The 13,940-nt window shown below is 40.0% G+C and overlaps 1 protein-coding gene across 2 annotated transcripts in view; it reads left to right on the top strand.

Moving 5' to 3' along the window:
* vps39 (VPS39 subunit of HOPS complex) overlaps positions 1-13,940 on the top strand; it is a 33,819-nt gene that overhangs the window by 1,113 nt on the left and 18,766 nt on the right. Inside the window, exons 4-14 of one of the 2 annotated variants that reach the window (XM_028566446.1) lie at positions 551-593; positions 1,801-1,895; positions 2,657-2,755; positions 2,877-2,969; positions 3,624-3,807; positions 6,033-6,153; positions 6,631-6,751; positions 7,067-7,193; positions 7,792-7,934; positions 8,520-8,660; positions 10,088-10,229. In XM_028566446.1, the coding sequence (XP_028422247.1) occupies positions 551-593; positions 1,801-1,895; positions 2,657-2,755; positions 2,877-2,969; positions 3,624-3,807; positions 6,033-6,153; positions 6,631-6,751; positions 7,067-7,193; positions 7,792-7,934; positions 8,520-8,660; positions 10,088-10,229 (1,309 nt within the window). Of the gene's footprint in view, positions 1-550; positions 594-1,800; positions 1,896-2,656; positions 2,756-2,876; positions 2,970-3,623; positions 3,808-6,032; positions 6,154-6,630; positions 6,752-7,063; positions 7,194-7,791; positions 7,935-8,519; positions 8,661-10,087; positions 10,230-13,940 lie in introns of both variants that reach the window. The other variant, XM_028566444.1, reaches the window with a different exon arrangement.

Raw genomic sequence — 13,940 nt, 5'->3', positions numbered from 1 at the left:
AGACTATTTTCCGCAAAACGCCCCAAAAAAAATCTGTCGGGAATAAGCATTTGAAGTCTGGTGAGGGAGTCACAACTCAAACACTTCCAGATTCCTAGGACTACATACTGTATTGCCCTGTTATTATGAATAACCTGACCATCTGACAGTAAACATAAGCTTCCCTTCACCCGAAATTCAGTTCTTAGCTCCCTCTCTTGGAATGAATCTGGGAATCCCACACACCATAGGTTTAAAGAAATGCCAGTAAACCAGAGCACGTTTTTCCTCCCATCAAGGAATGCTGCGTGGACTAGCCAGACCCTCCTCCGCAGCGCTGCGGAGGAAGGTCTGGCAGTACGAGACTACACACACCGCGATCAACCTTCAAATGAACAGTGTAGTAAAGACTTCTCATGCTCCCCCAGGAAAAGCTGGTAGAACAGCTGAGCTCGAGTGTGTTCTCAGTCCAGGTGTGATGTGATGTGATGTCCACATACATACCTAGTTGAGTTTGGATTCATTTGGTTCAAACCCTCCTTTTAATTTGGATTTCTTACTATTTTTACAGCTGTACGTTGTCTCACAGTACAAAATTCTTGTCAGTCTTCTAGGTAAGTATTTCTCCCTAATATGTATAGTCTTTACCTGTTTATTCTTAAACCTTTTCTCTTTTTGTGTCAGAGCATCAGTTGTGGAATGTAACTAAGTGCATTTAGTCAATTGCTGTACTTATATACTTAAGTTCAAATTTAAGGTACTTTAATTGAGTCTTTTCCTTTCATTCCACTTTCTACTTCTACTCTGCTATATTTCATTTCAGAGTGAAATATTGTACTTTTTACTCCACCACCTTCATCTGACACCTTTAGTTACTTTACAACAGAAGATTTTTTGCACACAAAACACATGTAGTTAAGGGTGCCCGGATAGCTCAGTTGGTAGACCGGGCGCCCATATATAGAGCTTTACTCCTCAATGCAGCGGGCCCGGGTTCGACTCTGACCTGCGGCCCTTTACTGCATGTCGTTCCCCCCTCTCTCTCCCCTTTCATGTATTCTGCTGTCCTATCAAAATAAAGGCTGAAAATGCCCAAAAAATAAAACACATGTAGTTTATAAAAATACAATGTTTTATTATAAATTAAACTACCCAACAATATACAGGCCTACGAGTAGAGCAGAAATGATCAGACCATTAAACACAGTTTCTACAATGTGAGGATTTTTCTGCGTTGAGTACTTTTACTTTTAATACTTTAAGTATATTTTCACGATGAAATTTACATACTTTTACTTAAATAACATTTTTAATGCAGGACCTTCTAAAGTCTTTTTACAGTGTGATATTAGTACTTTTACTTAAAGCTGTAGTGCGTAGTTTCTGTCGCCCCCCCATGAGGAATTCTAAGTAACGACAACAACACTGTTGGTGCGTCCACATGATACAAGCCTTCCGTCATCGCGCATCACCCCCACCCCTCCTACACACCGTTGCTAGTAGCCAAGGAGGACACGGAGGATTAAAAAAACATGATGGACTCATTATCTGGTGGAGGTCATTATCTTCACTCGAGCTTCTGCGCGGGAAAGTCAGCAGACGACACAATCTTCTGAACATAGCCACACTGAGAAACCCAGAGAGAGTTGTGTGGAGCTGATGGTCTTAATTAGCTTTGTAGCAACTCATTTGGCAATGGCTTGAATTTAGCGGCCGTTCAATAATATCAAAAAGTTACGCACTAAAGCTTAAGTAAAGGGTCTGAATACTTCTTACATCTACATTCTCTTTACCGTTATTGTAATCTGTTTTCTCCTGCAGAGAACAACATCCACGTCCATGACCTCCTCACCTTCCAACAGATCACCGTAGTGTCCAAAGCCAAAGGAGCCACGCTCTTCGCCTGTGACCTGCAGGTCAGTTACAGGCCCCGTGGAGTTGCAGCTTTCAGACAACTATGCCTACAGTACTGTTAGAGTACTGTACTGTTAGCATATTCATGCATTGGTATTGCTTACCATTCTAAATCTTTATAGAGAGAACAGTTTTCACTTGTGCAATATATACTGTTCTACAACCATACAGCTATAAGTTAGTGGACTGTTTTAAGAGAAAAGACAGATTAGTCAGTATCTTAATGGGAAGCTGTTTTATGACCGAGGAGCTTTAAGTGACCAGGTTTATTCCGTTTTTTTAAAATTAAGCTTTGAGTGGGTCATCACCAGTGTTTTTGATGTCTAGGCCGATTTACTGCAACTCATTTACATTTTATATATATATATATATATATATATATATTACTTATTACAGTATTTATATTACTGCTGAAAAAAAAAAATAGTCTTAAGGATTAAGATAGGTAAATCCATTATTTTGACATTTGTTGGTAATTCTTTAGGTAGCGCTCAAATTAAAAACGTGAATAAAGAGCAGAAGACATCAGAGTGCATGTCAAGTTTGTTGCTCTTCCATAGCTGAATCAGCACACTGCAGACAGGAAGACACATTTAGATGTCTGACATTAGTAAAAAAACAAAAACAAACATACAATCAAGTAAAAAAAAAAACTACAATCTTATGGCACAGTCATAACTATTTAGTTTTCTCTTTTCTTTCCACATTTCTGTGTTATACTCCAATTTTCTTTAATTTGAAGTCATGTCTACTTTGTTTTCAGCAAACCAGCGCAGGGGAGGAAAGGTTGAGAATGTGTGTCGCAGTGAAAAAGAAGCTCCAGCTGTATTACTGGAAGGACAGAGAGTTCCACGAGCTGCAGGTAAAATGTAATATGTTTGAGGTGTGACTCACTGCAGTCTGATCCAGGTTTAGAGTTTTATTTATTTTTTCCAATCCTTTGACACGTTTAATCATCTTAATATTGTCTTTTTGTCTGTCAGGGGGATTTTGGTGCACCAGACATTCCAAAGTCCATGGCTTGGTGTGAAAACTCCATATGTGTTGGTTTCAAGCGAGACTATTACCTCATTCGGGTACGTGCTACAGCAAAGGCGAACGCCATGCTTCTCACACTCGCCTTTACTTATCTGTAGTGTGTTCTTAATAGTGAGAGAGGCTTACAAAGTATCAAAACATCCATTGAAACCACCCTTGCAGCATAGTTCACTTCTCCATTTTCCATCTCTGTGCTCAGTTTTTTCTCAACTGTCATATCTTTCCCAAATATTGCAAAAAAACACAGTCTCAGTTTTCTGTGGTTGATGTGCAGCCTTGTGGACTGGGCTTTACTCTTGTCATGACTCTTGATACAAATATTTTGCAGGTGCCTTTCAAGTCTTTAGGTAGTGTTTTATAGACAGGTTTTGGAAGTAGTATCGCTTTAAAATCATCTTCTTCTTTTTTTACCACTTCTGACAAGTTAAGAAGCAGGCGGTTATAAAATTAGTTCCTGTCTGTTTGTGTCTAATTTGTGTGTTTATTTTGGGCTTCTTCCTTAGTATTCCTTTCCCCTGTTAGTCATATTATCATCTAATGTTTGGTAGGGTTATTGCTAGTCTAATCAGCTTTTCTTTATTTGTTTTATTGTTTGTCTAAAGCTCTTTACAATTGACCATTTCATATGAAGTTTGTAAGATGCTATGGGTAGGTTCTTGTGACTCACTCGTGCCATCTCTCCTGTCAACCAGATGGATGGCCGTGGCTCCATCAAGGAGCTCTTCCCCACTGGGAAACAGTTGGAGCCTCTGGTTGCCCCACTGGCTGATGGGAAGGTGGCTCTTGGCCAGGATGACCTAACTGTAGTGCTAAATGAAGAGGGCGTTTGCACCCAGAAGTGTGCCCTGAACTGGACAGACATCCCTATAGCAATGGGTAAGAAAAGGGCACAACAACTGATACTGTGAAGGCATTTTCATATTTACTGTTTCTGTATTCTACACTTAGTTATGCTATTTCTGCTTATATGGAAAACAAGCTACTACATACCCAGTCCAAGTTGCTGTTCCTATTCTTTTGAGTCTCGATGGCTTTGCTGGCGTTAACTTGTATTTGATATTGACTGCAAAGTCAAAAAGACACACAGACATGCCAGTTACAAGAGCCAAAAATCCTCCCTCAGCTCTCTACAGTATGTTGGTTAGACTTCCAGATAACACAGACAATGTTTTTAACAAAATGGGACACACCTGGCAGTTGATTTCACTCAGGGAAATATAAAAATTAGCTTTTTTGTTGTTGTGCTTTCTTATCTTTCTTTTTTAAACGGTAAAACCTTCAACAAATTCACGGCATTACACAAAGTGACCATCTTAGTCACAATTAAATAAACGGATATATTTTGTTAGAGTTTATGGTATCTCAAAAGTAAGCAACTATTGATTTAGCTAAAGACATTGTCTGCTATAACTTATTAGACAACTTAATATTAAAGAGCTTGGCCATGATAATACCCTTCTGCACTGGCAAGAAAAAAAAACCTCAGAGTTGCTATTTGATTTCAATGACTGGTAAGTATGGTACCTGTGCCGGTACAGTTTATTTTCTTCCTGTCACACCGATTGTTTGATATACTGCTATGTGACCAAACCTGCTCAAACACCCGATGAAGCATTTGGCCTAAATACTGCCATCGCCAGTTGCTGTCACCTAGCAGCTGTCTGTCTTTTCTTTTCTCTTCCTCAAGCTCCTCTTCCCCTGCGCAAAGTCTTTCTTTCCACTCTGTCTGAGCTGTGCTGCTGTTTTCCACACGTCAGAAGAGGAAACATCATTTTAGATCTTTTACCCCTTTGACTAAGGCGCCACATGTCTCGGTTACTAATGAGCTTTGCGACTGAAGTGATGCAGATGAGCTCTCACGTTGTTTCAAAGGATCCTCTTTCAGTGCCCGTGGGAATGCAAAAAAGAACAATATGAAAGGGAAATGAAGCCTCCAAGCAATGGTTTCATACAGTTTGCAATTTCCTTGTTCTGATGTAGTCAACATTGTGGCTTAGGCGTGCATCAGCAGGGGATGAGTGCTGGTCAGTTTGAAATGCATCTAAGTGACAGTCCTAACTGTCGATGGCTGGAGCAGGGGCCCTGGGCCCTGGCCTGTGGGTCTAGGCTGTCCCACATCCCTAGCCCAACCTAAAGCCTGTCTAGATGGCTGTCTCCGGCTGGATTTCCTGCCCCATTAGCCTCAAGGGACTATACTCCTTAATTACAGCCAGGGCACCTGCTCCAAGACCCAACGTTTAGGTTGGGTGGACATCAAAACTCTCAAACCTTTTTTTTTCAACATTCAATTTCCATCAAACTTTTCGAAGCAAATCTGCCATCCATACGCCGATTCCTGCTTCTCCAATGTGTGGATCCGCTGCTTCTTTCTGATCATTTGTACATTCAAAACTGGTTAGATAAAACAAGCGATTTGAACACATCACCTTGGCTTCTGGGAAATTATAGTGTGCATTTTTGTGTGCATTTTTGTTTTCTGACATGTAATAGACTAAACGTTTAATCACAAGGTAAAAACATGGTAGAGGGCAGCTGGCTAGCTCACCTGGTAGAGCGCGCGCCCATTTATAGAGGTTTACCGCCGCAGGTTCGACTCCGTCCTGCGTCCCTTTGCTGCACTTTGCCCAATAATCTTTAAAAAGAAACAACAAAAAAAACATGGTAGATGGGTAAGCTAAGGTAAAAGTTAGTGCAAGTAGCCCTTTACTGGATATACTGTAGGAGTGCCCTGGTAGCCAAATGATTACAGCAAATGCCACAAATAACTGCATCACGCCTGGTACGTTTCCAGCAGAGAACCTTTGTTGCATGTCACACCCCTCTCCCACACCTTGTTTGTCAAATACTGTAAAGAAATAAAATATTTTTTTTTAAAGAACCTATTCTCCCTTCACCCTTTTTAGGTTTTGCTGTACTGTATTATTATCAATCATATTGTCAGACCCATGTATAAACTTGAAGAAGTATATTGTATGTAAGTCCAAAGAGATTTGATGACTTGCAGAAGATATGTGATATTTGTATGTCACAAACCCATCTGTGGCAGTTCTGTTTTGGTTGACACAAAGTTTTACACTCTTGTCCCTTATACGTGTTCACAGAGCACCAGCCTCCGTACATCATAGCTGTGCTCCCTCGGTACGTGGAGATCCGGACGTTTGAGCCGAGGCTGCTGGTGCAGAGTGTGGAGCTGCAGAGGCCACGCTTCATCACCTCAGCAGGGTCAGGCAGTCGCTTGTAATCTGTATACGAGTTTCTGGCAATTTATCCTTACAAAGGAACTTGTGTGTTCTTGCAAATTGCTGTTACCTAATTCTGACTGAACTATAGGACAAACATTGGACATTAGCTGTTTACTTTTATGAATAAGTCACTTTACATTGTGCTGGCTGCATCATTGCACTAGATGGATGGATGGATGGATGGATAATATGCTGTTATAACAACAATAGGTTCTTGTAAAACAGAATAGTTTGAACAAGAATATATGTGAAAATTATCTTGTTATAATGTAAAAAAACAAACAAGCAATACAGTGCAGTACAGCAGTCTATTTGAGGTAAAATAAAAAGCCTTCAATGGCTACTGCAAGACTCCTGGCTTGAAGTTACAGGTTTGATAATGAACCATTCTTCCTTACAAAGAAAACCTTTTTGTTCCAGCCTCTCTAAACTTGTTTTCTCCTCTTATCTTTCCCAGGCAAAATATTGTGTACGTTGCCAGCAACCACTTTGTGTGGCGCCTGGTGCCCGTGTCAATAGCCACCCAGATCCGACAGCTTCTTCAGGACAAGCAGTTTGAGCTGGCCCTGCAGCTGGCGGTGAGCAGCAGAACCACTCACTTCACTATTTAACCTTATTTATTCCTCAAGATTAAATTGGTGCTTTAGCTCAGAGGATGGAACACCAAAACACTTCTCTTGATTAGGAGCAGTATGTTGAAAACAGCGAAACAGCTTTGGACTTTGTCAGCTTATCTAGCAATCTGGGGCATGTTCAAGAATAAAAAAAAAAAGGCCATTCATGTGGTTTTCATATTTTTGTAAAGCTATTATTCTGCTAAATAACTGGAGAAGCATGTGTTGCAGTAGCATGATGTATTTTTTGCTTTTCTTTATTTTTCTTTCTGCTAGAAGATGAAGGATGATTCGGACGGTGATAAGAAGCAGCAGATACATCACATCCAGAATCTCTATGCCTTCAATCTGTTTTGCCAGAAGAGATTTGATGACTCCATGCAGGTGTTTGCCAAACTGGGCACAGGTAGGCCTCTCCTCCCTCCCAGTGGACACCTGGTTTCTGTCTATTTGCAAGACTTCTGTGTGCTGTAATATTTATTTGGTTTAACCTCTAACACATGGCTAATTACTGCATGGGATGGGTGCCCATAGCTTAGACATCTGGAGTAGTAAAGTAAATATGTTGTACTCTCGTCAACTTTGATGAGGTGATTGGCTTTGTCCCAGTGTGATAAACCTCACCTATATTATTCTTATGATCTGTATGTATGTATTCTGCCTACTTTGCTTTCCTTTCTCTTTTCTTGACCTCATTAGACATCTGTTGCCTATTGTGTATGTCGATTTGAAATGTTTTTATTCACATACTGTCTAACTTTGACGTGTAATGATGTGACATCTTGCGTTTGTGAGAATTTATTCCACAGTGATGACAGACTTTCCCTTGCTCTAATTAGCTCTTGATTTCAGGTCTGGTCAATTAAATGCATTTTTTGTGTGTTTGTATTATAAACTCTTGTCTTCAAATCACTTTTCCCCTTTTAATCAAATTCTACAAAAATAAAACTCAAGTGTCATACATGGAATAAAGTGTGACAAATGTCCCCTTGTGTGCCCTGCAGATCCCACCCATGTGATTGGCCTGTACCCAGACCTGCTCCCGTCGGACTACCGCAAACAGCTGCACTATCCTAACCCTCTGCCTACTCTGTCCGGGGCAGAGCTGGAGAAGGCTCATCTCGCTCTCATCGATTACCTCACCCAGGTGTGTGTGTATATGTGTGTGTATAGTGCATAAATCCATGGAGGAAGTGATACATTTTGTCAGACCCCACATTGTAAAAGATTTAAAGGAATACGCCACTGTTTGTTGAAATAGGGTTATTCACCGTCTCCTCTATATTTATATAGGTGGGCAAATGCCTTTTTGTCTCAGTGCATTGTCTTAGTCAAGTAGCACCGCCGCTATCTTAATTTAGCGTAGTTAATGGAATCCTTTGTTGCCGGTTAGCATGTCTGGATTAAAAGTGAGCCAACAAACAACAACAAAAACAACCTAATTACTTCTTGTGGCCTTCATATTCACGAGTACAAATAGCAATGCAGATTAAGACTAGACGATTTCCTAGGCAGATATTGACTTGGGACTATATTGGGTGGAAGTAGCCTACAGCCAAAGCACTGCTACTTGGCGCAGAGATATCAGGCAGCACCTGGCGCATTTCTTTAAGCTTTGAATGAGGCTCTACTTGGAGGAGAATTAACAAAAACCACAAGGCTTGTATAATAGTAAAGTTAATTGATGTAAATCAAAGAAAGTCAACTTTTTAATAATTTTTTATTTTCACAGAAACGCAGCCACCTGGTGAAACAGCTGAATGACTCTGACCCTTCTACAACGTCTCCGCTCATGGAGGGCACGCCTACTATTAAAAGCCGCAAAAAGCTCCTGCAGATCATCGATACCACCCTGCTGAAATGTTACCTGCACGTAAGGCCCAGACGATCTTGCCTTTCTTACTTCGTGCGTGTTGTTGTTGTGATTTAACAAATCGAGACATTTCAGTCACAGCCGCCACCTTTTGAACAATAATTATTTCTTGATATTGATAATTCAATGTCTTGCGGACGTTACAGAATACGCTCTGTACAGTATGTTGCTCTTTACTGATCTGCTGTCTTCTAAAAGTTTCTGTTTTATCCTGTCATTTTGTCACTAGGAGTCGCATTATGCAGTGAATTTTAAATGTAACGCATTTTATTAGAAATATTTTTTTAAACCGACTTATTTTGGTCGGTTTCTTTCTCTGTTCCTTAATGCATCACTCATGGCATACTTTTTGATCAACAACCAACCTGCAGTTGTCAGTGAACCTAATCCAAATGTTTATATTTCATGAGAAAGGTTATACTGGCTCTAATAAACTTGAAAGTCTTCACCGTCCACTTAGAGCAAAATGGTATGATATCACAGAGAAGTAATTCCAAACACAGAAAACTTTGAGAAGTTGGCAGCAACTCCAACAGTTAACTTTGCCTCACACGTAGCCAAATGGGTTCCGTTTTAAGCAGCTCACAGGCAGATTTACTTTGAAGTAACAAAAACTGAGTCCCAGTTAAAAGTAGCGCAAGTCTAGCTTCGGTTATGGGTGTCTGGTGTTTGATTCAGGGAGGTCGATGCCCGGGAAACAAAGCAACGCTTTCAATTTACCAGGCAATCTCTGTGTCAACCCCCATCTATGGTAAGAAAGTAACTTGTGTTGGAATGAGATCATTATTGTAGGCAGCCAAAGTTAAGTTTCTCAACAGGATAGTTTGGCTTTGTCTGAGGAGCTAAAACGTTGTTAAAGTCTTTCTGTCGCTGCTTAACGTTTAGAAGAGCCAATCCACGTTGGATCCAGGAAAAATGCCACCAGGCGCTTCCCTTTGGAGGCATAATAAGCACCATTTAATCAGAGGAACTCCGAGGGCAGACCCAGATTACACTGGAGGGATAACCTAGGAGTGACTGGAGATCAAGACAATGGACTTTTTTCACAGCAAACATTTTGACTTGTCATAATAGGAAAAGCAGAGCTGAAATTGATAACCTTAACAATGGCTCTATTCCATCAAGTGTCCCAGTAAGTTATTTCAGTGAGTCAGCATGCACAATACCAGGGCCTCTCGTTGTGGTTTTGAATACACCTGTGCTTCTCCTACTATGACATGTCAACATGTCTGCTGTGAAAAAGGTCTATTTGTGCTTTGGAGTGCCAATACCTGCACCAGATTATTTAAATGATAAACAAACTGTTAAGCAGAGGGGATAAACTAATCAGTGAGGTCAAAAGACAACCTGAGATTTGAAGGGGGGAATGGATTAAAGTTTGGGAATGTGTGATGTTCATGTTTTATAATCTGCCCCCCCCCCTGTAGACCAACGTGGCCCTGGTGTCGCCTCTCCTTCGTCTGGAAAACAACCACTGCCACATCGAGGAGAGCGAGTACGTCCTGAAAAAGGCCCATAAATACAGCGAGCTCATTATTCTCTATGAGAAGAAAGGCCTGCACCAGAAAGGTAAGGTTAAAAGAGAGGTGGTCTGCTTGTTAGTCAGACACTCATGCTGAGAGCTATGTATAATTACGGGAATCTAAGCTTCCAAGTCGCATCTTCATCAGGTCCAACAACTTTACAACTGCATTTTTGGGATATATTTGATGTTTCTGAACTACTACTCTTGAATTTACAAGTTTTGATTTCATGCTACTTGAATTGTTATTAGTATTAGTAGTCCATGGGCAAGTAAAAAAAAACATAGCCTCAGTTTATTAGTAGATGGTTAAGGTAACCATTTAAAAGCATTTTGACCTGACGAAGATCTGACAAGTAATCAAAACGTCCATATAAATACATTTGTGGTTCAGAGTCATTGTGCAGGCATTACTCTTCTTACGTCGTATGAAAAGGTTTGGGCACCCCTGACAATTTCCATGGTTGTCATTCATAAATAATTGTGTGTTTGGATCAGCAATTTCATTTTGATCTATCAAATAACTGATGGACACAGTAATATTTCAGTAGGCAAATGAGGTTTATTTGATTATTATGTGTAATATGCATCAAAACGAAATTAGACAGGTGCATAAATTTGGGCACCCAAACAGAAAAATTACATCAATATTTAGTGTAGCCTCCTTTTGCAAAAATAACAGCCAATAGATGCTTCCTATAGCCTCTAATGAGAAAATGATTCTGGATGAAGGTGTTTTGGACCATTCCTCCTTACAAAACCTCTCCAGTTCAGTTAGGCTTGATGGTTGCAGAGCTTCAAATCATCCCACAGATTTTCAGTGATATTCAGGTCTGGGGACTGGGATGGCCATTCCAGAACATTGTACTTCGTTCATCTGCATAAATGCTGATTCTTCAACATTATTCTCAAGAATCTGCTGATATTGAGTGGAATCCATGCAACCCTCAACTTTAACAAGATTCCCAGTACCGCCACTGGCCACACAGCCCCACAGCATGATGGAACCTCCTCCAAATTTTACTGTGGGTAGCAAGTGTTTTTCTTGGACCGCTGTGTTCTTTTGCCACCATGCATAACGCCCCTTGTTGTGACCAAATAACTCAGTCTGTTTCAACAGTCCACAGCACCTTATTCCAAAATGAAGCTAGCTTGTCCAAATCTGCATTTTCATACTTCAAGCGACTCTGTTTGTGGCGTGTGTGCAGAAAAGGCTTCTTCCGCATCACTCTCCCGTACAGCTTCTCCTTGTGCAAAGTGCGCGGAATTATTGAACATTGCACAGTGACACCATCTGCAGCAAGATGATGTTGTAGGTTTTTGGAGGTGGTCTGTGGGCTGTTTTTGACCCTTCTCACCATCCTTCGCCTCTCCAATATTTTACTTGGCCTGCCACTTCTGGTCTTAACAAGAACTGTGCCTGTGGTCTTCCATTTCCTCACTATGTTCCTCACAGTGGACACTGACGGCTTACATCTCTGCGGTAGCTTTTTTAGCCTTTCCCCAAACCATAATGTTGAACAATCTTTGTTTTCAGGTCATTTGAGAGTTGTTTTGAGGCCCCCATGTTGCCACTCTTCAGAGGAGAGTCAAAGAGAACAACTTGCAATTAGCCACCTTAAAAATACCTTTTCTCATGATTGGATGTAGCTGTCTATGAAGTTCAAGGCTTAATGAGCTCACCAAACCAATTGTGTTTTCCAATTAATCTGTGCTAAGTAGTTACAGGTATTCAAATCGACAAAATGACAAGGGTGCCCACATTTTTGCATAGCTTATTTTTCACATCTGATTTAATTTCATACAACTTAATATTGCTACACTAAAAATCTTTGTCTGGAAAATACCCCAGTACTCAGCTTTTATTAGAAAATGAATGGCATGCCACTGTGATCATTTTCTGAGTAAATTATTATGCAGCCTCAGAGAGGTACCTTAACGTTTTCATACCACTGTATTCTTGAATAGGCAGTGATTTGCAACAAATCTCAAGATATTAATCATTTGTTTTGTCAAGTCCTGTGAGAAAAAGACAACAGTCTAAAAGGTTGTTAAAAATGGAGCTTTTTTTTTTAACTGTAAAATAAAAAAAATTCTGCCAGCAGTATTAAAAGCCGGGCATTTCTATGCATTTTCTTGATACAAACAAAAGAAGTGATCTGCCTTACTTGAAAAGAACAATTTATTTTAACCCAGTTCTGTTTGATTATGTGTGACTTGTGTAGTGTAAGTGTAATAGTTAATTTGAACTGTTGGCTTTTAATACACCTTCAGCTGTTGTGGCTTTCCTGGAAAACTGGCAGATATTTTTGCTCTGTTGAGTTCAAGTGCAAGTTCAAATAGGCTTTTTTGCATTAATGGGTAGCAGCCATTTTCAGCTGCATAAGCAAGTAGAAGGCGCAATTTGTATTTCAAAAAACATGAAAATATATCATAAAAACAGGCATGTACGTATATGTGAACAAGACTTTATATATCTGATAAAGACATTTTGTGAGTCACATTCAGACATACAGTATGTGTACATAGACTGTAAGCTCTGTTTACAGGGGTATCATTTCACTCTCTCTTTCATTTGGATGAGTTGACTGATATCTGGTAATTCTAAAGAAATGTGCACTGACCTTAATTCATCACAGAGCCAAACTGACCAACCTGATAACTAATAAACCCTTAATAACTGGATCTTATTTTGAATGCAAGGAAAGAAATATTAGCTGTGGTTTTTGATCTTACTAAGGAAAAGTCTAAACGTGATCACTGCCCTGTTGCTTGAAGTTTCTTTTCCTCAAATAAATGTTAAAGGGGGATCTAGATCAATTAATAAAATGTGATTCATCAAAACAGATTAAATTACCCAACTTACAATATATAGCTAAATAAGTAGTGTGTTATGTAGTATGTTAGCGATTGAAATGCTCCATACATGTTAATGAATCAGTAATAATAGTATAATCAAACACATAAGTCCTTTTTAATTTCATTGTTTTAAGTACGTTTTGCTGCTAATGCTTTACTTAAGTCACATTTTGAAATTAGGCGATTGCTGGTATTTGAGAGCTGCATTTTATACACCTTCTTAAATAAAAACTCAATTTGTACTAAATTTGTTTACTTTTCCAATGCAATTTCCTGTGATAAAGCATTGTTTTAGAAGTGGGAAATGAATAATCAAGCAGCAGACAACAGATAAGTCAATCAGCTGGATAATGACTGATATCGGAGTTTAGTTTTACTCGCCAAAATGTTGTTCCTCCGTTGCAGGCTTCAGCATGACAACTGAGCACACAACAATAACACACACTGAAACATCTGTTCCCAATTTCACCTTCGAATTGGTGTTGAGTTTGGTGGTTTCGTATTTAAATGACGGATCACTTGTTGCCAGACCTACATCGGCCTTTGTCAGCGGCCTCCTCATTAAAGTACCTCCCAATTCAAATTCAAGAGCCATTGTACGCTGAATTGTTCCATCATGTTTTAATTCAATAGGTACCAGTTATGTGCTTGTAACAAAGCTGTGTTCTGGGCACATTGTGGAACTACTCTGTCGGGGCTACACAGTTCCTGCATGCGGTCGACTCGTCATCCTCGTAGATCAGAGCTGTCTTAATGTTATTTGGTTTCTGGCGGGATTCTGCGGCAGATTCTGGGCTGTTCTCGCTGTGAGCGGCGGCTGGTTTTTAATGGACCTGCTGCAATTTGTGCTTCTGATGTCATGCTGCTCGGGTCTGCCCCTCAATTCAAACCAGCTGTTC

This window comes from Perca flavescens, chromosome 20, assembly GCF_004354835.1.
Source record: "Perca flavescens isolate YP-PL-M2 chromosome 20, PFLA_1.0, whole genome shotgun sequence".
NCBI classification, from domain to species: Eukaryota; Metazoa; Chordata; class Actinopteri; order Perciformes; family Percidae; genus Perca; species Perca flavescens.
Note: the sequence above shows the minus strand (reverse complement) of the source record. Positions and strands in the feature narration are given on the sequence as shown.